The 24,216-nt window shown below is 45.4% G+C and overlaps 1 protein-coding gene across 1 annotated transcript; it reads left to right on the top strand.

Moving 5' to 3' along the window:
- Positions 1-753: 753 nt before the first annotated feature.
- VCP (valosin containing protein) lies at positions 754-22,577 on the top strand. Its single transcript, XM_049773215.1, has 17 exons — positions 754-979; positions 6,648-6,759; positions 6,945-7,117; positions 9,111-9,253; positions 9,825-9,955; positions 12,742-12,873; positions 13,409-13,511; positions 14,161-14,294; positions 14,379-14,514; positions 15,329-15,441; positions 15,952-16,116; positions 16,208-16,330; positions 16,571-16,783; positions 17,320-17,628; positions 18,162-18,317; positions 21,321-21,475; positions 21,930-22,577. The coding sequence occupies exons 1-17, from the start codon at positions 963-965 to the stop codon at positions 22,033-22,035; spliced, it is 2,421 nt and encodes an 806-aa protein (XP_049629172.1). The 5' UTR covers positions 754-962; the 3' UTR covers positions 22,036-22,577.
- Positions 22,578-24,216: the final 1,639 nt, after the last annotated feature.

Raw genomic sequence — 24,216 nt, 5'->3', positions numbered from 1 at the left:
GCCTTTTGGGCGGAGTATGGAGGTAGAGAACTTTATCGGGATGTGGTTGCCTTTTGACACATCTCTGGACTTGAGTTCCCTCTCGCTGCACACCTAATGTTAATATTGATGCCGCCTGTGGGTTTTGGGTTACCAGACAGGTAACTGGGTGCACTGACAGGAGCAGAGAGAGACCCGGGAATGAGGTTTAGGAGTACAGGAGAGCTGAAGCCAGGATTTTTAAGAAGTAGGGCTAGGGACGAGAATGGGTCTTCCTGTTTGGGAGGGAAAAATGGGTGTGTAAGTTAACACTACCACAGACCTAAACAGACCCAAGACGAGCTTCAATCCATTGTGCCTGCTCCTTCCTGCAAGGGATGAACTCAGGAGCCAATGAACTGGAGCCAAGTGGGGGAAGTCCGCCTCCAAAGGACTCAAGCCTCTCCTTTTCTCCAGCCGAGCAGCCCGTATTCCTCCCGCTGATTGGTCCAGAATCCCAATCCGTCGAGGAAGTGCGGCGTTACGGCCAATAAACGTGGCGTTACTAGCGCGTTGCCTCCCGGAGGCGGGAGCTAGGCCACGAACGAATTTCCTGATTGGCGCCGGCCCCTAGGTTGCTGGGGAGAGACGCGGAGGGGCGGGCGTTAATCCCCAAGGGAGACGCTGATTGGCTGAGGCGCGGGCCGCTCTGCGGGCGATGATTCGGCTCTTCTGGGCTCAGTCTCACTCCGCGTCGCGTCGCGTCCGCCGCCGTCGTTTGAGCGAGTCGCCGCCGCTGTCGCTGGGCCGCTCGCGGACCCGGAGCCTCGCGTCTGCCGCCCGCTCACCGTCTCCCGGTCCCGCTGGGAAGAAGCGAGAGGGAGGCCGCTCGCCTTCCTCCCCGACAGCCGAGACCCGACCCCGTCGTCCGTCGGCCGCCTGCCAGCCCTCGTAGCCGTTAACCCGCGGGCCGCCACAGCCGCCGGCCGGGAGACGCGCGCGCCATGGCCTCCGGAGCTGAGTGAGTGTGGTGCACGCTCCCGCTCCCGGCCCGCTCGCCCACAGCCCCGCGGGGGCGCGCGCCGGGGACGGACGCTCCGCGCCTGCTAGGCCCACGGGGCCCGGGCCTGGGGAGCCGTGCCTGCGGGGGGTGGCGAGGAGAGGGAGTCGGGCGGAAGGGGCCATGAGGGCCGACGGGGCCCGGCCCGGCCCGGCCCGGCTGGCGGAGCAGCCCGCGCGCCCCCTAGGCGGGGCTCGTCCGCGTCGGGCCGGGCCGGGCCTGGGCCGGAACGTGCTGTGTCATGCAGCGCCTGCCGGGCCTGATTGGCTCCCTCGGAACGGCCGCTGCGGCCTAGGACGGCCGCGGAGCCGCGGGCTGGCGCGGAGCCTGCGGCCGGGCCCCGGGAGCGCCGCCGATCGCGCTCCGGACCCGGCTGGGAGAGAGAGCAGCGAGGGCAGCGCAGGCCCCGCGGCAGCCGACGCGCTCGCCGTCGCCCTCGCCGGGCCCGGTGGGCGTGACTTGGGCCCAGGTGCAGGCCTCGGCCCGGCCTCCCTCCCAGTTCCCGTCGGGCCCGGCTTCCGCGCAGGGCCGGGCGGATTGGAGTCGGCGGGTGGTTTCTCGGACGCGCCACCCATCCGTCGTGCGCTCTCGTGTTTGCAGGCCCTGCTCGGGTTCGAAGAAGGTTTTTTTGGGGGGTAGAGAGGCGCTCGGCTCTCGCCCCTTCTCGGTGAGGGTTCGAGTGAGGCTGATGCTTCCCAGCATACTTGACTCTTCTTAATCCCCCCCTCCCCAAGTTGTTGGGATGCAAGACTGGGCCAACCGTCCCCTAGGAAAAACCCCGACAAAACGGGGCCTTTGGATTGCAAGTCTTCGAGCCACCCTGACCCTCCACCCCCCTTTTCTCCCATAAAAAGACTGCACTACGAAAAAGAAACTTTATGCAAATCCCCTTCGCATTTAGGTTTTTTTTTTTTGTCCTTCCAAGTTTCTAAATTCAGATTTAGTTCTCTCTCCTCTCTCTCTCTCTCTCTCTCTCTCTCTCTCTCTCTCTCTCTCTCTCTCTCTCTCTCTCTCTCCTCTCATGGTGCTTAGGAATCAAACCCTCACACAGGCAAGGCAGGTGCTGTTGTACGACTGATCTACAACCCCAGTACTTTCACCTAATCATCGATTTTAAAAGACTATCGGGATTTATAAAGTAGTCTCTTTAAATTTTCCAGTGAGTCTTGTGTCATCTCTGTTTTCAGGACTAAAACTAAATAAAAAATAAAAAAATCTTGAAAGCTGGCATCATAGGTGGGTTTTGAACGTCTAGGTCATCATGATGACTCTTATCTGAACTGTACAAGTCCCTTGTGGCCCATTAGAGTTCAGGAAAGGGCCTGACTCATGCAGGAGACAGTAAGGGTTATCCTCAAAGTATCTCCAAGAATGCCCTTGGCCTGTGGACAGACTGAATTCTCTTGTTCTGAAATTATTACTTTAAATCTCAGCAGATGTGTGTGGGATTAAAGGTCTCTGGCTTTAGGATAAACAATAAACTTCATCTCCGGTGCCAAAAGCAGAAATGATAAGTAGGTTAGAGCTTTTCCTAAAGTGCAGCTTATAAAATTTAAACAGATAATGTACAACAGGTAAACTTACCTGGCTTTATCCCTTAATAACCCCCTTCGCCTAACCCTGCTAGGATCCTGAGCACAGAATCTGAAGAAAGTCCTGAACACAGGTGTGGCCCAAAAATAAAATACAAACTAGAGTTGGTGTGACCTAGTATTTTTTTCCTTACTAGTCCCAGTTTTAAAGCTCTGCAGGAAGATGTTAGTCCTTGCTTGGGTATGAGTTGAGTTAGCTTTCTCTGTCCTGGTACCATGCTTTTGGGTTGGAGACGACACATTTAAGCTGAGGAAAGTCCACTTTTGGAAACTATTTACCTTGCCTCACTTGGCAGGACAAGTGCTGTACTACTAGGCTATGTCTTCCCCACTGGAAACTACCCCAAAAGTCAGGGAGATGACTGAAAAGGCTGGAACTTTGGGAACCTCAGCTCAGGTTCCATACCTAGCACCATCTGCTCCTTTTCTACTTCCTGGAGTGAACCCTAAGCAGCTGGGTATGGTCCAAAAAGCAAACCCAAAGGAAAGATGATTGAAACAGAATGAAAGCATTTTTGTTAATGAGTAAAATTTGTATTTCTGCTGGTAATATCTCCTGGCAGGCTTGGGGGGACCATATGGGATGCTGGGATTCGAACCACCGTCTTTCTGCATGCAAGGCAAATGCCCTACCTCCATGCTATCTCTTCAGCCTCCCCAAGTGTTTCTTTTTATTCTAAGTCGTGATTTTTCCTAGAGGATTCATATTGACATATGAATCTCCCCAGTCTTCCTAGAACATTGCCTGATAATCTTGAATTACTTGTTTACTTTTTTATTATTTTTTAAAGATTTTGGGCCTCACTCTGCTGTGCTTAGGAGTTACTCTGGCTCTGCACTCAGAACTTGCTCCTGGCAGGATTGGAGGACCATATGGATGCTGGAGATCAAACCTCTGTCTGTCCTGGTTTGGTAAAGGCCGGTCCGTCCTGGTTTGGTAAAGGCAAATGTCCTACCACTATGCTATCACTCTGGCCCTTGAACTAATTTATTATTTTTAAGAATTTTATGGAAGAGGGGCCGGAGAGATAGTATGGAGGTAAGGCGTTTGCCTTTCATGCAGGAGGTCATTGGTTCGAGTACCGGCGTCCCATATGATTTCCCCCCCCCCCCGTGCCTGCTAGGAGCAATTTCTGAGCCTGGAGCCAGGAATAACCCCTGAGCACTGCCGGGTGTGACCCAAAAACAAAACAAACAAACAAAAAAAAAGAATTTTATGGAAGAGATTTTTAATATTTTTTGTGTTTTTTCTACTATCTGTCCTATTTTTGGTTAATGTTCTCATTTTCCAGATTGTTTCCTAGAACAGGTAATCTTTTTTTGTTTGTTTTGGTTTTGGTTTTTGGGCCACACCCAGAGGCACTCCTGGCTGTGCTTAGAAATTGTTCCTGGCAGGCTCAGGAACCATATGGGATGCCGGGAATCGAACCCTGGTCCTTCCCTTGTGCAAGGCAAACGCCCAACTGCTGTGTTCTTTCTCTGGCCCCATAGATGGTAATCTTTTTTTTTTTTTTTTTCTCCATTGACAGTAATCTTTTAAAGGAAGAATCCAGGGTTTGGGAGATGGCTGTATGAGCTGGAGTACTTACTTTGCATGTGGGAGCCCTGGGTCCAATTCCTGGCACCTCTGACACTATACTGCTCCCTACCACTAACCTGGGGTTGTCCCAGTTTCACCAGATAAAACCCCAAAGTAATCAATAGAAGGGTCAACCAAGTCTAGGTTTGATGGTTGGTAGTGGAACTACCTAAGAAATAGGTGTGGTGAATGAACTCTAGGATATAACAATCTATTTTCAGACTCAAAACTTTATTTTGAGCCACACCATTGGCCCTTGGGGGATTACTCCCACTTTCAGAAATCACCATTGGCAGGTTCAGGTGACCATATGGGATGTCTGGTATTAAACCTGGGTCTGCTGCATGCAAGGCAAATGCCCTACCCATTCTCATTTTTGAAATTATTAATTTGAACTTCTTCAAAAAAAAACTTCATATCTGTTCTTGGTACCTCATACCCCCAATTAAGGTCAGCAGTAATACGATAAATAGTATACTTTAGCTTCCTGGAGTTTTATTTATTTAATTATTTATTTTTTGAGTGGGGGACCCACACCCAGTGGTGCCTATTGTTTACTTTCTTTTTTGTTTGTTTTTTTTGTTTTGTTTTGTTTTGTTTTTTTGGGCCTCACCCAGCTGCTAAACTGCTATACTGCTATGCTTCTGGCTCTCAGCTCAGAAATCCAGAAATCACTCCTGGCAGACACAGGGATGCCAGAATTCGAACCACCATCCCATTCTGAATGAGCTGCTTGCAAGGCAAATGCCCTATGGCTGTGCTCTCTCCAGCCCCCATTGTTTACTTCTACCTGCCTCTACTCTTAGGGATCACTCTTGGATTGCAGTCCTCCCTATTATTCTAGCTTTCAGCCTCTCACTTTTTTTTTTTAGTTTTGGTTTTTGGGCCACACCTGGTGGTGCTCAGGGGTTACTCCTGGCTGTCTGCTCAGAAATAGCTCCTGGCAGGTATGGGGGACCATATGGGACACTGGGATTCGAACCAACCTCCTTTGGTCCTGGATTGGCTGCTTGCAAGGCAAACACCGCTGTGCTGTCTCTCCAAGTCCTTGGTGTTTTTTTGTTGTTCTTTGGGAAGAATGTGTGTGGCAATTGGGCCATATTTACCGGGAGGTGCTTGGGGATCACAACTGTACTTGGGGAAGAAATTATTGTGTTAATATTGAGGATCTAACCCAGGCCTCCTACATGTATAGCATATACTCCTTGTAGTGCTAATAATGGTGAAAATACGGCGCCGGAGAGATAGCATGGAGGTAAGGCGTTTGCCTTTCATGCAGGAGGTCATCAGTTAGAATCCCGGCGTCCCATATGGTCCCCCGTGCCTGCCAGGAGCAATTTCTGAGCCTGGAGCCAGGAAAAACCCCTGAGCACTGCTGGGTGTGACCCAAAAACCACACACACACACACACACAAAATAATAATGGTGAAAATACAAATTAGGTATGATGGTGTGTTGTACATTTTGTATCTTTTGTTTGTTTGATTGGCTTTGGGTGTACCCCACAGTGCTGCCTTTTTCTCACAAGGGACGCTGTGCTTGGGGATCATTTTCATGCAGCTCTGGGATCATGTGGTTCCTAGTATTGAACTTGGGGTTTTCTCTTGAAGCATTTACTCCAACCCTTTGAGCCATCCCAGTTTCAGTATTTATCTTTTTTAAGGGTATCTCAAAGTACCCTTTGAGATAGGTACTGCCGTAGTCTCTGTTTAACAGTTGAGGACATGAGTGTTCCTAGTTTGGCAACAATGTTGGGATTCAGATAAAGCCTATCTGACAGCATACTCCCTGCTCTTAGTCCCTCTTCTGTACTGTTTAATAAGACTACTTTCATTTCTCTAATTCCTACTCTGTCTCCACATCTACTTTTTTCCCCCTTAGACCATAGTTTCCTAGCCCTGGCACAAGGTCATTTATAGTTAAGATATCAGTGCTCAAAATACCAAGAGCTGATGGAATAGGAATTTATAGTCTCTAATAAGTAAAACATACTACTTTTCATGATGTTGACTGAATTTCTATTAGGAATTCTAAGAGAATTTGAGAGGCGATAGGGGTTCGTAGGACTAATAAATGGAGCATTAGGGTTGACTTCTTTGAGGGGGATGGAATTGGAAAGTTGGAACACATTCAGTAGTGTAGTGCTCAGGAGACAGGGCTATTTCTAACTGTTTAGGGGTCACTCTTGGCAGTGCTCAGGCCAGAAATTGAACTGAGTTCACCACTTACAAGGCCATATTATTAACCTCCCCTGTACTATCTCTCTGGCCATATGATTGATCTCATTTTCTGTCTTAGTGGGGTGGGAGTGACGGGGTTTTGCTTCATTCTGTAGTGCTTAGGTACTTGTGTTCAGTAGTGCCCCTGATGGTGTATTGATCAGGGATCAAACCAAGATTGACAGGATCCAGTAACTAGTCCCTGTACTCTTTCCCCCTACCCAATTTTCTCTTTCCAGTTCAAAGGGTGATGATTTATCTACAGCTATTCTTAAACAGAAAAACCGACCCAATCGGTTAATTGTTGATGAAGCCATCAATGAGGACAACAGCGTGGTATCATTGTCCCAGGTAAGATGGGTCTGCTGTTTAATTTTTGCTCGTTGCATTTAACCTGAGGATTTTCCCAGGTTTCTTTCCCAATTCTTTTTTGCAGTAACCACAAATAGAGTGGGATTTATAGGGAATTCCAGCTTCCAGGGCTGCTGCATAGAACCTGGTCCAGTGACCCAGAGGCCTTAATCTTCTTTCCTTAGCCCAAGATGGATGAACTGCAGTTGTTCCGAGGTGACACTGTGTTGCTGAAAGGAAAGAAGAGGCGGGAAGCAGTGTGCATTGTGCTGTCAGATGACTCTTGTTCTGATGAGAAGATTCGAATGAATAGAGTTGTTCGGAATAACCTTCGAGTACGCCTAGGGGATGTTATCAGGTATGTGTATAGGGTTATTGGCTCCTCAGGGAGGGGAGGCCAGAGATAGCCTGCACTGAAGGATGTCCATGATTACAGAAGTTTTCTAACCTTAGGAAGTCTTTATTTCTTTTGTTTGTTTGTTCGTTTGTTTTTGAGTCACACCCAGCAGCACTCTGGTTACTTCTGTCTCTATGCTCAGAAATCGCCGCTGGGGACCATATGGGATGCCAGGATTCGAACCACCATCCTTCAGTTCTAAGGCAAACGCCCTACCTTAGGAAGTCTTTATTTCTCAGGGTTGTCTTTGAGATTCGTTTTTTGTTTAAGTTTTGGGCTACACACTGTTGCTCCAGACTCACTCCTGGTTTTTCATTCAGGAAATACTCCTAGTGGACATGGGGAATCATATGGAATGCTTGGTTGCTGCCTGTAAGACAAGCACCCACCTGCTGTACTGTCTCTGGTACCTATTTTTGAGATTTGGAACAGCCTCTTTAGAACTTCCAAATCTTTCTCTAGAATTTTTGTTGTGTGTGTGGTGTTAGGAATTGGAAGGCAATTCCTTTATATACATGGAAGGCAAGTATTGAGCTACTATTGAGCTATAGACCTAGCCCACGCTGGCATATCTATGAAATTTTGTCATCTTGTTGTGAAACAGGAGAATGGTACTACTGACAATGTTGGGATTCACTAGGGCTATATTTAGCAGTAACTAACTTCATAGTAGGCCATGTGATGCCGAGTTTGAACCAGGGACCTCACACAAACAAGGCATTTGCTCTATCTCTTGATCCATATCCCTGTTCCTCTTAAAGCCTTTATTCATCCAGAATGTTTATAACTTAGCCCCTCATTAAGAATTTTTGGGGCCACAGTGGTAGGGCATTTGCCTTGCGTGCAGCTGACCTAGGATGGACCATGATTTGATTCTATTCCCCGGTGTCCTATATTGTTCCCAAGCCAGGAGCAATACTTGATTTTGTTTGTTTGTTTTTTTGGTTTTTGGGCCACACCCGGTGGTGCTCAGGGGTTACTCCTGGCTGCCTGAGTATCACTGGGTGTGGTCCAAAAACAAAAAAAAAGAATTTTTGAGGTTGTGTGTCTGCCACTAAACCTCACTTATGTTGGAACTATTGCTTTGTTTGGAACTGAAATGAAATGAAGAAGTGGGTATGGAAGGTAAACTATGGCAGGTCTTTGTAGGCATCCTCATATATTTAGGAGAGAAGCATAGTTTGAGCCCCATGCAAAAGTCCTCATACTGGAGTTGTCTCGCCACTGTTGCCTACCTACCTAACAACCTGTAACTTGACCAGGAGCAATGTGGCTCTCTGATTCTTTTTTTTTTTTTTTTTTGGTTTTTGGGCCACACCCAGCGGTACTCAGGGGTTACTCCTGGCTGTCTGCTCAGAAATAGCTCCTGGCAGGCACGGGGGACCATATGGGACACTGGGATTCGAACCAACCACCTTTGGTCTGGATCGGCTGCTTGCAAGGCAAACGCCACTGTGCTATCTCTCCGGGCCCTCCCTCTGATTCTTAATCCATGGATTTTAGGTTGTATTCTAACTCCTAAAGGTGCCTGGTCTTTTTCTCAAAGTTCTCTAATCATGTTACTTAGATTTTTTTCACTCTATTTCTCTGACTCTTGACACTTGAATAACCCAACAAGGGTTATTCTTGGATATCTCTCATTGAAGTCCCTTCCTCTATGTCTTTGGAGTTTGTAGGTGGGTGATCTTGCCACAGATTGAGAGTAGTTAACTCCAGTCACTTTTTCTAATGATTTCACTCTACTGTCCTTCCCTGAATATGACCTTATTTTAGTTCTGCTTGGCTATTGCTTTACCCTCAATTCTACCCTATCCCCCTTACCTCTCTTCACCTAAAGCCATCCCTGCCTTTTCTCTTTCACTTGCCATTAGCTTTCTGTGCCAGGCCCTTTCGGACACCCAATGCTTGGGGCTGCAATGTGGTTGGTAACGTGGAGTCTGCTTGTCATCCTCAGCATCCAGCCATGCCCTGATGTGAAGTACGGTAAACGTATCCATGTGCTACCCATCGATGACACGGTGGAAGGTATCACTGGCAATCTCTTTGAGGTTTATCTAAAGCCGTACTTCCTGGAAGCTTATCGACCCATTCGGAAAGGTAAGAGAATTCTAGGGATGAATTAAGAATGGTTCTTTGCAAGATGCTTGGGAGTAAGTAAACCTTGGGATATCATTGTTTCTGTATACCTGTGCAAACAGGTTCTATGCACTGCACGTCTTCATGTATAATTTCTTCTCCCTCCTGTCTGCCCTCCTCACTTCCATATCCATACCCACAGTCCTTGCTCTAAGAGTAAAGTAGAGTAAGTTATCTCCTCTCCTAGAGGAAGAGTGGAGCACTTTTGGTTATGTTGCTATTCAAATGTAGTTAATATTTGGTACCTCTGCCATTTGGTGCATGTTGTGAAAGCATTCTTATACTCCAGAAGTCCAAGTCTTATGGATTGATGCATTATAGTGTGTTTATTATATGAAGTGGCAAAGGTATTCTTAAAGATCCATTTTTTTCTTGACTTATGCTCAATAAGATCATGGTGATGGGGCTGGAAGGAAGGAGAGCAATATTTTATACACATGGCATTCTAAATTCCTATGTTCCAATGATGAATTTTTATTAGATTGGGCAATTGAAAATCTCTAACTGCCATTTGTGCTCATTATTTTCATAGGTGACATTTTTCTTGTCCGGGGTGGAATGCGTGCTGTAGAATTCAAAGTAGTGGAGACAGATCCTAGTCCTTATTGCATTGTTGCTCCAGACACAGTGATCCATTGTGAAGGAGAACCCATCAAACGAGAGGTGAGTGTTTACCGTAATAGCAATACTTGATTTCCTGATTACTCAGTGGGGGACAGTCATGGTAGCTGTTAAAGCTATATGCTCTTTGAAAATAGACTTTGTAGAGGTGGTTACCTCAAATATTTGGTTTTGGGCCAGCGTGTTTCTTGGAAATATGCTTGTATTAATGTTTTGTTTTTAGTAGACACTAAGTAATGCACATGAGATGCTCCTAACTGCGTGTGCTTTAGGATCCAACTTGTTGAATTCTCTCTTTGCCCCCCCTTCACAAAACATTATTTTTTATGGGTTATTGGGGGGAGTACAGCCAACGGCGCTAGTTTTACTCCTGGCAGGCTCGGGGGACCATATGGGATGTTGGGATTTGAACCCAGATTCATATGAACCCTAGGTCAGCCACGTGCAAGGCAAATACCCTACTGCTGTTTATCGCTCTGACCCTATTTTTTAAAATTTTGTCCCTACAAGTCTGTATATTTTAATTTTAAATTTTTTTTTAAAAATTTAGGGCCCGGAAAGATAGCACAGCGGTATTTGTCTTGCAAGCAGCCGATCCAGGACCTAAGGTGGTTGGTTCGAATCCCGATGTTCTATATGGTCCCCCGTGCCTGCCAGGAGCTACTTCTGAGCAGACAGCCAGGAGTAACCCCTGAGCACCGCCGGGTGTGGCCCAAAAACAACAAAACAAAAATTTAAAAAACAGCTGGGGAGGTGGCGCTAGAGGTGAGGTGTCTGCCTTGCAAGCGCTAGCCAAGGAAAGGACCACGGTTCGATCCCCTGGCGTCCCATATGGTCCCCCAAGCCAGGGGCAATTTCCGAGCGCTTAGCCAGGAGTGTAACTCCTGAGCATCAAATGGGTGTGGCCCGAAAAACAAAAAAAAAATATTTTTTTAAATTTAAACCATTGTAGGGCCGGAACAGTGGCGCGGGGCATAAGTCATCTGCCTTGCGTTCGCTAGCCTAGGACTGACCACGGTTCAATTTCCCATTATCCCATATGGTCCCCCAAGCCAGGAGTGAGCTCTGAGTGTCAATGGGTGTGGCTCAAAACCCCCCAAAAAATTGTTTTTAAACCATTGTGATTTAAAATTGTAAAATCACCCCATGTGCCATTATCTCCCAAGTCCTGGGTGAATGAGCCTGAATCAGGGTCGCACAAGAAATAATCCAGACCAGGCTGAGGGTGAAACACATGTAGTCTGGCAGTCTTCTACCTTGTATGGAGCTCTCTGCCTGCCAGAACTGCTGTTTTTATTGAGTATAGAGATCATCCCTGGGTGGGGCAATAAGCCCACCCAGGTTTACAAGTAAAACAATCTTTGTAAAGAAACATATAAAGATTCTAGGGATAAACTTTTAGGTAAAATAAGATCTAACCCAACAGTTACTCATAGTTGGACCCAATACATTATTTTTTTTTTTTTTTTTTTGGTTTTTGGGCCACACCCGGCAGTGCTCAGGGGTTCCTTCTGGCTGTCTGCTCAGAAATAGCTCCTGGCAGGCACGGGGGACCATATGGGACACCGGGATTCGAACCAACCACCTTTGGTCCTGGATCAGCTGCTTGCAAGGCAAACGCCGCTGTGCTATCTCTCCGGGCCCAATACATTATTTTTTAACTAAAAATATAGTAAATTGTGTCGATCATCTTCAAAATATGGAATCTAGGGAAGGAGGGTGAAATAGTGCTATGGGTTTTATTCCAGCTTCCATCTCCAACCTATTCATTTCCCTGAACATCACCAGATCATTGAGCACAGAGCTAAGGGTAAGCCCTTAGTACTGTTGAGTTGGCCCCAATAGTAAATAAAATAAAATTAAATAAATAAATAAAAAACCAAATGGAACCTGTGGCATACCCCCCAAAAGCTAAACAAGAAAACAAAGTGGAACTCATGGCAGAGGAAAGATGGCTCAAAGAACTAGCATGCATATCTTGTATACCAGAGACCTGTAAATACCTCCTACCTCTGTTGTCCCCCCAAAATAATAATATAAACTTGTATATGCATTTGTATATGCATGTATGTATATATGTATATTTATGGAGCCTAAAGTATGTAGTTAGAATAATTGGGGGGAGGGACACTTGGAGGTTCTTAGGGGTACTATCCTTGATACTTGGGGGAATCATGCAGTGCCAAGAATTGAACATAGCCCTTTAAAATGCATAGCATGTGCTCTAGCTCCTTGAGCCATCTCTTTGGCTCCTTTGATACTTCTGAAGAAATGATGATGATGATGTGATGAAAGAATTTATGTCCTTTCCCATTTCCTAGAATTTCTAGTTTTAGGTCTTAGGGAAGTTGTTCTTGAAATCTATACCTTGGACTTTTTTTTTTTTTTTTTTGGTGTTTGGGTCATTGCTTGGGTTACTCCTGGTCTTGAGCTCAGAAATTGCTCCTGGCAGACACAGGGGACCATAAGAGATGCCAGAACCGAACCAGGATCTGTCCTGGGTTGGCTGCATACAAGGCAAATGGCCTACTGCTGTGCTATAGCTCCAGCCCCTACCTTGGACTTTTTTTATGGGTAGGGTGCTGCTAAGGAATGGTGGTCACTGTTAGTAATTAAATACTAGTGGGACTGTATGGTTTAATGCTAATGATTCAGTGATGGTTACAACTAGTGGTGTTCAGGGGTTGCCCCTTACTGTGTTCATCACTCCTTATGCTTGGCGACCATATGTAGTGCCATCTGGGGTCAAATCGGAGTCAACTACATGCAAGGTAAATGCCCTAACCCTTGTACTTGTATTATCTCATTGACCCTGATACCTTATTCAGGATGAGGAAGAGTCTTTGAATGAAGTAGGCTATGATGACATTGGTGGCTGCAGAAAACAGCTAGCTCAGATTAAGGAGATGGTGGAGTTACCTCTGAGACACCCTGCCCTCTTTAAGGCAATTGGTGTGAAGGTAAGTATCATGGTTTTTGTGGGACCAAGTCTAAGGAGGTGATAGGATGATTTGACTTGATGTCAAATTTTAGAACTTACTTTCATTAATGCCTTGACCTAAAGAGCTAGTGGTATATTGAAAGGGAATTGTTGAGGGCCCTTAATCTAGCACTATTTAAAGGCTAAGCTAGTCTTTGCTCCTTGTTTTGTATACACAGTCCAGTTTTTTTTTTATATACAGTCCAGTTCTTGATCCAGTTTTGCTTTTTCCTAGTCCTTAGATCTTTAAACTAACTCCTCAATTTTTTTGAATGATTTCTCAGTCCTTAGTCTCTTACACAAATAACCATAAACGATACCAGTTTTTTTTTTTTCTGTATTTTCTCTGCTGATAAGAAGAGTAAGTGTGTATTGAAGTAACAGCAGCTACCACTGAAGACTTAGTTGAGCTCTGATACTCTCCTTCTAGAAACCTTAGTCCAGCTATTTCCAGGTGGGTGGGATTGGGAGATGAGTGTGAATGAACCTGATCACACCCACTGTACTATTCTTAGCCTCCTCGGGGAATCCTACTCTATGGACCTCCTGGAACTGGAAAGACCCTGATTGCTAGAGCGGTTGCAAATGAGACTGGAGCCTTCTTCTTCTTGATTAATGGTAGGAGACTTTCTTCACTTTTTGTACCCAACCATGAAATGAGTATGACTGAGTCTTGTGTCCATTTTGTTGCTTATTCTCATATACACATTAGCATCTTCTGTTGGGGTACTTTATAGAGAGATGAGCAACACAAAAAACATTCTACTCCAATACTTCTGATCTAATCTTAAGATGAACAACTGAAAGCATTTAAAGGGGGAATAAATTAAAATGTGAAGTTAAAGGGTTTTCTTGATCTAGCTCAGTGGTAGAACGTGTGTGTGTGTGTGAGAGCGTGAGCGTGTGTGTGAGAGCGTGAGCGTGTGTGTGAGCGCGCACACACAAGTGTACACACACAAACAAGAATCTTGTGCTTAAGGGACGATTGGCTGAGATCAGCTGATTCTCAGGGATGATACTTGGTTGTAAATGTCACCAGATTCCAAAGGGTCTATTTTCACTTATCTTCTGTGACATAAGTGCACTGCATCCCTTCTTTCTAGTCTGGCATGATGACTATATTGGGAGAATGGCTGGTAGAGAATAGACAAGGTTACCATCTTCTCAGCCAGAATCTTTCTCTGGTCTAGGCAAATAAAATTTCTGATTTATTTTGGAAATGAAGATTGGTATAGTTTGTCCTTGTCTCCATGTTATGTCTTTTTAGGTCCTGAAATCATGAGCAAATTGGCTGGTGAGTCTGAGAGCAACCTTCGTAAAGCCTTTGAGGAGGCTGAGAAGAATGCTCCTGCTATCATTTTCATTGATGAACTAGATGCCATTGCTCCCAAAAGAGAGAAGGTAGGAAGTTATTTGAGAGAACATTGTGGTTGGGTGAATTACAGGTCCAGACTTGACTTCTGACCAGATATTCTGTCTTGACAGACCCATGGGGAGGTAGAGCGGCGTATTGTATCACAGTTGTTGACCCTTATGGACGGCTTAAAGCAGAGAGCACATGTGATTGTTATGGCAGCAACCAATAGACCAAACAGCATTGATCCAGCCCTACGGCGATTTGGTATACCCAAGTTTCTTTCAGCTCTGTCCTTTTTCATAGGGAGAGTAAAGCTCTATTGAGCTTATTCTCTTTGATCCCATTCTGTCCTTCGAGGTTTCCTCGAAACTGCAGTGGTGGGGTCTAGAGACTGTTTCTTTCCCACATTTTACTATTCTATCACTACAGATTTTATGCCATCTCCCATCACACTCCCCCACCTCCCAGTGATACTACACAGTGGTGGTAAAGCTGGTGTTGAAAATTGTCCCATGTGTGAAGAGAGTGCAGGGTTAAGGCCTTTGGTTGCCTTGCATACCACCAACCCTGGTTCGATCCCAAGCACAGCTATAATCCCCCACCACTTCAGGAGTCGCCAGAGTAGCATTGAGTATGGTGGCATCTTGTCCCATTTCTTTCCCACCCTCAAATGTTCATTGTTTAAAAACAAGGTAATGATTATCAGAGCATTCCCATTGTCCTGTTTGAACTGACCTGCCATACTGCTGCCTAAGGCTATAGGATATCTTGTTTTTCATCATCTGGGAGCTGTTAGTATTAACAGGGCAAACCTATTCCTTTCTTTTTTTTTTTTTTTTTTTTTTGGTTTTTGGGCCACACCCGGATGACGCTCAGGGGTTACTCCTGGCTATGTGCTCAGAAATCGCCCCTGGCTTGGGGGGGACCATATGGGACGCCGGGAGATCGAACCACAGTCCTTCCTTGGCTAGCGCTTGCAAGGCAGACACCTTACCTCCAGCGCCACCTACCCGGCCCCTCCTATTCCTTTCTTGTGGACTTAAATGTGGACCTTTTATGTTCATGTGCTGTCCTGCAGGCCGCTTTGACAGGGAGGTGGATATTGGAATCCCTGATGCTACAGGGCGCTTGGAAATTCTTCAGATTCATACCAAGAACATGAAGCTGGCAGATGATGTGGATCTAGAACAGGTGAGTTGTGATGAGTTGACTGAGAATTTGGATCTCTGCAGACAGATGGGAATTGGCTAGAGACACAAATATAAGATGTTGATAATGATTTATGGGATAGGGAAGAGTTAGTGATCTGAGACTGAGTTTGGGAAATTGAATCATTTGGTCTGTGTCTCAGTTGACAATATATTACATTCGTATTCAGTGAGGGCTAGAGAGGTAATACAGCAGGTAGGCACTTGCATGTAGATGACCTAGGTTTGATTTCCCCACACTGCATATGTTCATCAAGCTTTATTATTAAGTGGTCCCTGTTTGCAGAGCCAGAAGGAAGTCCTGAGCATAGATTATGTGGCCCTCAAACAAACCAGATAATATAAGGGCTGCTTAATTTCTTAGGCAGTTTACAAACCAGCCTGTTAAAAAGGAAACGGTAGGTAGTATCCAGAGTCAAGGGAAGGCACCAGGATTCTATTGTCTTAGAAATTCTGAGCTTCTTAAGATAGTAATGGGTCTTTTTTTCCACAGGTAGCTAATGAGACTCATGGGCATGTGGGTGCTGACTTGGCGGCTTTGTGCTCTGAAGCTGCTCTGCAAGCCATCCGCAAGAAGATGGATCTCATTGACTTAGAGGATGAGACTATTGATGCTGAAGTCATGAACTCCCTGGCAGTTACTATGGATGACTTCCGGGTAATGATTCTGCCTGCATCTCAGATACACATGTACACTTTGACTTTATCCTTAACAATTCTCATTCCTATTTTTTTTATTACCTTTTTAGTGGGCCCTGAGCCAGAGCAACCCATCAGCACTGCGGGAAACCGTGGTGGAGGTGCCACAGGTGACCTGGGAGGACATTGGGGGACTGGAGGATGTTAAACGTGAACTTCAGGAGCTGGTCCAGGTAGGCTATTAACTTGTTTTAGGGTGTTACTACCTTAATACAATTCATTGAGCTGGGTGTTCTAGGAAATTTGGCATGTTCATTGTAGAAATTGTGAGACCATGATTAGGAATCTGCTGTACTCGGGTTTGAGTCATAAGCCATCTGGAACCACGATGAAATAGTGGGATCGATGCTTCTGTTCTTTTAAGTATCTTTCAGTCTACCAGAATATCTCTGAAATCTCTGTTTTTTTCCTAGTATCCTGTGGAGCACCCAGACAAATTCCTTAAGTTTGGCATGACACCCTCCAAGGGAGTTCTTTTCTATGGACCTCCTGGCTGTGGGAAAACTTTGCTGGCTAAAGCCATTGCTAATGAGTGCCAGGCCAACTTCATATCCATCAAGGGTCCTGAATTGCTCACCATGTGGTTTGGGGAGTCTGAGGCCAATGTCAGGGAAATCTTTGACAAGGTAAGCTTAAAAAAGCTGAACTTGGGGGCCAGGGAGATAGCACAGAAGGCAGGGTGAGTGCCTTATATGCAGCTGATCTATGTTCAATTCTCTGAACCCCATATGGTTCCCTGAGCTTTGCCAGGAGTGAGCCTGAGCACAGAACCAAGAGTAAGCCCAGAGTACCACTGAATATGGCCCAAGCCCACATTCACTCCAGTACCATCCTGCAAAAGAGGTTGAATTTTATTTATTTACTTGCTTAGGGATAAGAGGTTGTTTATTTGCTGGAGTTAAAACTAAAATCTTTGAGGGCCAGAGCAATAGCACAGTGGATTGGGTGTTTGCCTTGCATCCCATATGGTCCTCCAGTTTGCCAGGAGCAATTTTCTGAGCACATAACCAGGAGTAACACCAGAGCACCAATAGGTGTGGCCCTAAAACAAAAACCAGCAAAACTAAAATCTTTGTTCTGAAAGTTAGCTGGGTCAGTGAAAGTCCCTTTCTAAGTCTGAGAGATCCATTTGTGCTAATACGTAGTGTCTCTTTCTCCCTAGGCTCGCCAAGCTGCCCCATGTGTATTGTTCTTTGATGAGCTGGATTCAATTGCCAAAGCCCGTGGTGGCAACATTGGAGATGGTGGTGGAGCTGCTGATCGAGTCATCAACCAGATACTTACAGAAATGGATGGCATGTCTACCAAAAAGAATGTGTTTATCATTGGCGCTACCAACCGACCTGACATCATTGATCCTGCCATTCTGCGACCTGGTCGCCTTGATCAACTCATCTACATCCCTCTTCCTGATGAGAAATCCCGTGTTGCTATCCTCAAGGCCAACCTACGCAAATCTCCAGTAGCCAAGGCAAGTTCAGAGTTGGGAGCTCTATGAAACCTCAAGATAGTGAACAGTGGGTTTTTTTTTGGTTTTGGGGCCACACCCTGTGAAGCTCAGGGGTTACTCCTGGCTATGCGCTCAGAATTTGCTCCTGTTTTGGGGGACCATATGGGACGCTGGGGGATCGAACCACGGTCCGTCCTAGGCTAGCGCTGGCAAGGCAGACACCTTACCTCTAGCACCACCGTGCTGGCCCCAACAGTGGTTTTTTTTATTATTATTATTCTGGACCAGAAGGAAATTCCATTGGGTATTACTGGGTTTATAGTGTCCCAAAGGAATATGGAAAATGTGAGGTTTTTAGAAAATCTAGAAGGAGGAGCAAAATAACACTGAAGATAGGACAAGCTGCGGTTTAGTAATGATTAACTCCAATTTGTTACTGGAGGAAAGGCTAAATGCAGAATATTAACTTTTATGTTAGGAATCAGACTCATGGATTACATATGAAAGGCAAATAGTCTTCCACCTAGCTACATCTTCTGTTCTGTTGCTTTTAGGATGTGGATCTGGAGTTCTTGGCTAAGATGACAAATGGCTTCTCTGGAGCTGACTTGACAGAGATTTGCCAACGTGCTTGCAAGCTTGCCATTCGTGAATCTATTGAGAGTGAGATTAGGCGAGAACGGGAGAGACAGACCAACCCATCAGCCATGGTAAGGATGCATCCTTTTTATTGTGTTTTTGGACCAAACACAGTGATGCTAGGGCTTTTTCCTGCTTCTGTTTGCAGGGAGCACTCCTTGCAGGCTTTAGGCCCTATCAGGAATGAACCCTTACCCACTGTACTGTCAAGCTCTAGCCCTGCATCACTTGTGGGAAACCAGGAGACAAGCTTCATCACACCTGGAATAATGAATTATTCAAGTCTTTTATATATATATATATTTTTTTTTTATTTAAACACCTTGATTACATACATGATTGTGTTTGGGTTTCAGTCATGTAAAGAACACCACATCACCAGTGCAACATTCCCATCACCAAAGAATTATTCAAGTCTTAATTAATGACCTAAATTAGGTTTTTTTTGTTTTGTTTTGTTTTGTTTTTGTTTTTGTTTTTGTTTTTGGGCCACACCCGGTGATGCTCAGGGATTACTCCTGGCTGTCTGCTCAGAAATAGCTCCTGGCAGGCACGGGGGACCATATGGGACACCAGGATTCGAACCAACCACCTTTGGTCCTGGATCGGCTGCTTGCAAGGCAAACGCCGCTGTGCTATCTCTCTGGGCCCCTATGGACCTGTTCTTAAATGTTTCATGGAACTGAAATTAAATGCAGAAGGTGGGGAACATAAGCTCCATAAAGATAATGACAGTTAAAAAAAAGACTTTATATTGCACATGGACAAATAGAAGCTAGTTTAGACCATCTATTTCTTCCTATCCTTGAAAGGGATTGGGGATGTAAGACAGCATTAGAACATATACTTCGCATATATGAGTCTTTGGATTTGATTCCCTGAAATCATCAAATAAAGTACCCCAATTTAAGTCACAGTAAGTGTAGTGGCTTCTCGGTAGATGGAGTTGAGGGGATTGTAAAGGAAAGATAACGTAAATAAACAATTCAAGAAGTAGGATTGCAATCTTGTATCCTGAATCCCATTGAATATGATTTCGAAAGCATTGCCAGAAGTCCTAAGCACAGAGCAATGAATAGATCCTGAGCTGGATGTGACCCCAAAAAAACTTGTTAGACTTGGGGAGCAATGGGGTCTATATAAGATGATGTAGTACTGAAAGTAAAACTAAGTAAAGATAGGTAAAGCATTCAGATGTGGTAAGCATCGAGAGAACCCTTGGCATTTTATTAAAATCTTAGGTTTATGGGGGCTGGAGAGATAGCATGGAGGTAAGGCATTTGCCTTTCATGCAGAAGGTCATCGGTTCGAATCCCAGCATCCCATATGGTCCCCTGTGCCTGCCAGGAGCAATTTCTGAGCATGGAGCCAGGAATAACCCCTGAATAACCCCAGGAATAACCCCGGGTGTGACCCAAAAACCAAAAAAAAAAAAAAAAAAAAAAAATCTTAGGTTTATGAAAACATAATTTACATGGCCCGGAGAGATAGCACAGCGGTGTTTGCCTTGCAAGCAGCTGATCCAGGACTAAAGGTGGTTGGTTCGAATCCCAGTGTCCCATATGGTCCCCTGTGCCTGCCAGGAGCTATTTCTGAGCAGACAGCCAGGAGTAGCCCCTGAGCAATGCCGGGTGTGGCCCAAAAACCAAAAAAAAAAAAACAACGAAAACCAAAACCAAAAAAAAACCCCACATAATTTACAAATTGTGAAATTCACTGGGTTTTGATGCTGGTTTTCGTCCTACCCAGCCATACAAAGGGGTTTACTCCTAGTTCTGCACTCAGAAATCATTCCTGAGGATGGATCTAGAGACCATATGGGATGCCAGGGATCCAACCCAGATTGGCCCACTTACCTGCTGTACTATCTCTCTGACATCTGAAATTCACTAATTTTTGTTTTGGGGCAACATCAGGTTGCTCAGGGGCTACTTCTAGCTTAGTGTTTGGGGATCATCCTGATGGTAGTGTTCAGGGGGCCATGTTCTGCTTTGGATCAAAGCAGAGATAACTACATGCAGAACATGTGCTCCAGCCCAATGAGTTTTCTCTCTGGCCTTTTTTTCCCTCCAGTTTATTTCTTTGGTCTTTTTTTTTTTTTTTTTTTTTTTAATTTTGGGTCACACCCAATGGTATTTTTTCTGTGCTCAGGAGTGACCTCAAGTAGTGCTTGGGACTATGTGCAATGTCAGCATAGTCGAGCCAGGATCTACTGTGTAAAGCTGTGTATAGGCAAGCACCCTTTTTTTTTTTTTTTTTTTTTTTTTTTTTGGTTTTTTGGCCACACCCGTTTGCTCAGGGGTTACTCCTGGCTAAGCGCTCAGAAATTGCCCCTGCCCCTGGCTTGGGGGGCTTGGGGATGCCGGGGGATCGAGGGATCGAACCACGGTCCTTCCTTGGCTAGTGCTTGCAAGGCAGGCACCCTACCTCTAGCGCCACCTTGCTGGTCCCATAGACAAGCACCTTAAACCCATATGTTATCTATGGCACACCCGGCAGTGCTCAGGGTTTACTCCTGGCTCTATGCTCAGAAATCACTCCTGGCAGGCTCTGGGGACCATATGGGAAGCCAGGATTTGAACCACTGTCCTTTTGCATACAAGGCAAACACTACCTCCATGCTATCCCGTCCCCCTCCCCTTTTTTTGGTGTTTGGGTCACACCTGGCGGCACTCTGGTTACTCCTGGCCTTGAGCTCAGAAATTCCTCCTGGCAGGCACAGGCATGGGGAACCATATGAGATGCTGGGAATTGAACAGGAGTCTGTCCTGTGTTGGCTACATGCAAGGCAAATGCCCTACTGCTGTGCTATTGCTCTGGCCCCAGAAATTCTTTTATCATTCCATAAATGCTAACTTCTTCACTTTAGGGGCACTTTTTCTCCATATAAGCCCTGACAACCATTGATATCCTTTTATAGAATGCAAGTGTTTTTAAAGCAGGATATATGACTCAATTTTAGGTTCATTGCACAGGAGATGAGTAAACTACACAGATGAAGGGAAGTGTAGGAAGACCAGGGAATGAATCTAAAGAGGTCTTAACTTAACCTGATCTGTGTTTACCAACTCTAGGAAGTAGAGGAGGATGATCCAGTGCCTGAGATTCGCCGAGATCACTTTGAGGAAGCCATGCGTTTCGCCCGCCGTTCTGTTAGTGATAACGACATTCGGAAGTACGAAATGTTTGCTCAGACTCTTCAGCAGAGTCGGGGCTTTGGCAGCTTCAGGTAACTATTGGGAAGTGCATGCATTATCTTTATAGAAGAAAAGAGGAATGGGTATCCTAAAATGAATGGCTTATTGTGAAAATCCTACAGGTGATTGGGATGGAGGGTGTCATTACCTAGTGGTGCTCAGGATCTATTCCCAGCTCTGTTTTTGTCACTCCTGATGCTCTGGCAACTATGTGTTGCTAACTGGAAGTTAACACCTGGGCTTCCAGCATGTAAAGTATTGCTTAGCCCATTGCTTAACCCACTGTCTCTGATTCAACTATTTTTGTTGTTTGTTGAGTGGACCACACCTGCTGATTCCTGGTTGTGCTTTAGGGGTTCATGTGTGGTCCTGGGATCAAGCCAGAGTCTTGCCACATGCAAGATAAGCCCTGTCCTGTATTATCTCTGTGTTCCAATGGGTCCTATCTTAACCCTTTTTATTGTTGTTCTGCTCTTGTACACACAGATTCCCATCAGGAAACCAGGGTGGAGCTGGCCCTAGTCAGGGCAGTGGAGGTGGCACAGGTGGCAGTGTGTACACAGAAGACAATGACGATGACCTGTATGGCTAAGTGTGATGGCCAGCCTGTAGTGAGCTGGCCTGGCTGGACCTTGTTCCCTGAGGGTGAGAGCGCTCGCCCAGGAGGGACCAGGGGGTGCGCCCAAGGCCTGCTCCATTCCTCAGTCTGAACAGTTCAGCTACACTCAGACTTTGGACAGGGGGTTTCTGTTGCAAAAATATACAAAAGCGATAAAATAAAAGCAATTTTCATTTGGGAGGCAGAGTGAATTACCAACGGAATTGGGCCTTGTGCCTACACCATTTCTGTTGTGGGTTCGGCAATACAAGGAACCTGTAGGTATGAATCAACGCTCTACTGCCACTCCCACAGTAGGCATCTGCACTTCACTCACTGCAGCCCATACCCCCCTTCTTTCCCCTGCTCAACCTGGGCAGGAGGGTGAAGGGCCACTGTTGCTGGGTGTTTATATAGAGAGTAGGTTGATTTTATTTTACATGCTTTTGAGTTAATGTTGGAAAACTAATCACAAGCAGTTTCTAAACCAAAAATGACATGTTGTAAAAGGACAATAAATGTTGGGTCAAAATGGAGCCTGAGTCCTGGCCCCTGTGCTTGCTTCTTTTCCTGGGAAGGGCCTTAGCTGCTACTCACTGCCAAGGCACTCTTGAAATGTGAAATCCTTGAAGATTATACCTGCTTTACCTCCATCATGATTGACATCGGTTATGGTAATGCTACTTCACCCTGTCTGCAGTATCACTGGATAAACTGCAGTAGATGGGGACTGGTCTGATGGAGCTCCAATGGAGGAGAATGGCAAGCTCCACCTATATTTGATGTGCTTGGTAAGGCTAGTCCTGCAGAGCCTCTTTCCTGACCAAGAACTGGTTTGGGGTTTCCTCCACTAATTTCGGAGTACAGAAAGATCTTTGTCTAAAGATTGGTGGGGGGGGGGAGGGGTTCTTTTGATGCATCTAAGAATCTTAAAACATTTATGTTCTGGTTAAGGATCTCTTTCACAATTATGTCCAATTTTATGTAATTTGTTTTATAAAAGAAAAATGGCATTTTCCTATTATGAAATTCTAGTATTGGATGTATTTTTTTTCTAAGCTAAACATCCTTTTCCTGGTTCAATTTTTCAGATGATTGTATCATTTGTTCAGGCATAAAATATCTGCTTCACAAGTACCAAAGTTATCACATAGTACTTCTAGGGATTACTAGATACCCAGAGATGCTTATGGTACTGAGAAATAATCCATGGAATCGAGTTTGTATTCTCCTATTACTTGTATCAGATTCTGGTCTGGTATGTGTATACAAAGCATTGACTGATTAGGGCATCACCAATTCTTGTGGTGTGAAGTGGATATTCTTGTATTTTACCGGTTTAAATGGACTCCCAGTTTTCCATTCTACTTCTTGAATTTCCTACCTTTTTCTTGGCCAACCTGGCTGACAGTTTAATGCAAGAACCCTGCCTTGTCAGGGATTATTACCCAGGCCACTCAATTAATGCTTGGGGCCTTCCAGGCTGCAACTAGTAATTTTGGGCTTTTTTTTTTTTTTTTTTTTTTTTTTTTTTGGGTTTTTGGGTCACACCCGGCAGTGCTCAGGGGTTATTCCTGGCTCCTGGCTCAGAAATTGCTCCTGGCAGGCACGGGGGACCACATGGGGCACTGGGATTCAAACCGATGACCTGCATGAAAGGCAAACGCCTTACCTCCATACTATCTCTCTGGCCCCAATTTTGGGCTTTCTAAAGCTGCATTTACGAAATCTATATGGTGCTAGGGATTGGACTAGAATTGGCTGCATGATAAGTAGACTTTAATCTACTATTCGGCTACAACTTTAGCCAGATACTCTGAACATGGTTATACTTGTATTCTGATAAATTACATCAGTGAGGGCTAAAGAAAAGTTTTTGATCTTTGAGACAGAAGATTGTAATTTTTTTTTAGAGATATGTTGTTGATATGTGATAGACTTGAAAAATGTTTGCTTTCACTTGTAATGCAAAATGTGTACTAGGGGTAATAAGGGGTTAAGGTTGGGGATGGAGCAATGGCGCAAGTGGTAGGGCATTTGCCTTGCATGTGCTGACCTAAGACTGACTGAAGTTTTATTCCCCCCCACCCCCCCGGCGTCCCATATCCCCCCTTCTCCAGCACTCGGGTTACTCCTGGCTCCATGCTCAGAAATTGCTTCTGGCAGGCTTAGGGG

This window comes from Suncus etruscus, chromosome 1 (assembly GCF_024139225.1).
Source record: "Suncus etruscus isolate mSunEtr1 chromosome 1, mSunEtr1.pri.cur, whole genome shotgun sequence".
NCBI lineage: Eukaryota > Metazoa > Chordata > Mammalia > Eulipotyphla > Soricidae > Suncus > Suncus etruscus.
The sequence above is the reverse complement of the archived record's forward strand: the minus strand, read 5'-3'. Positions and strand labels throughout refer to the sequence as shown.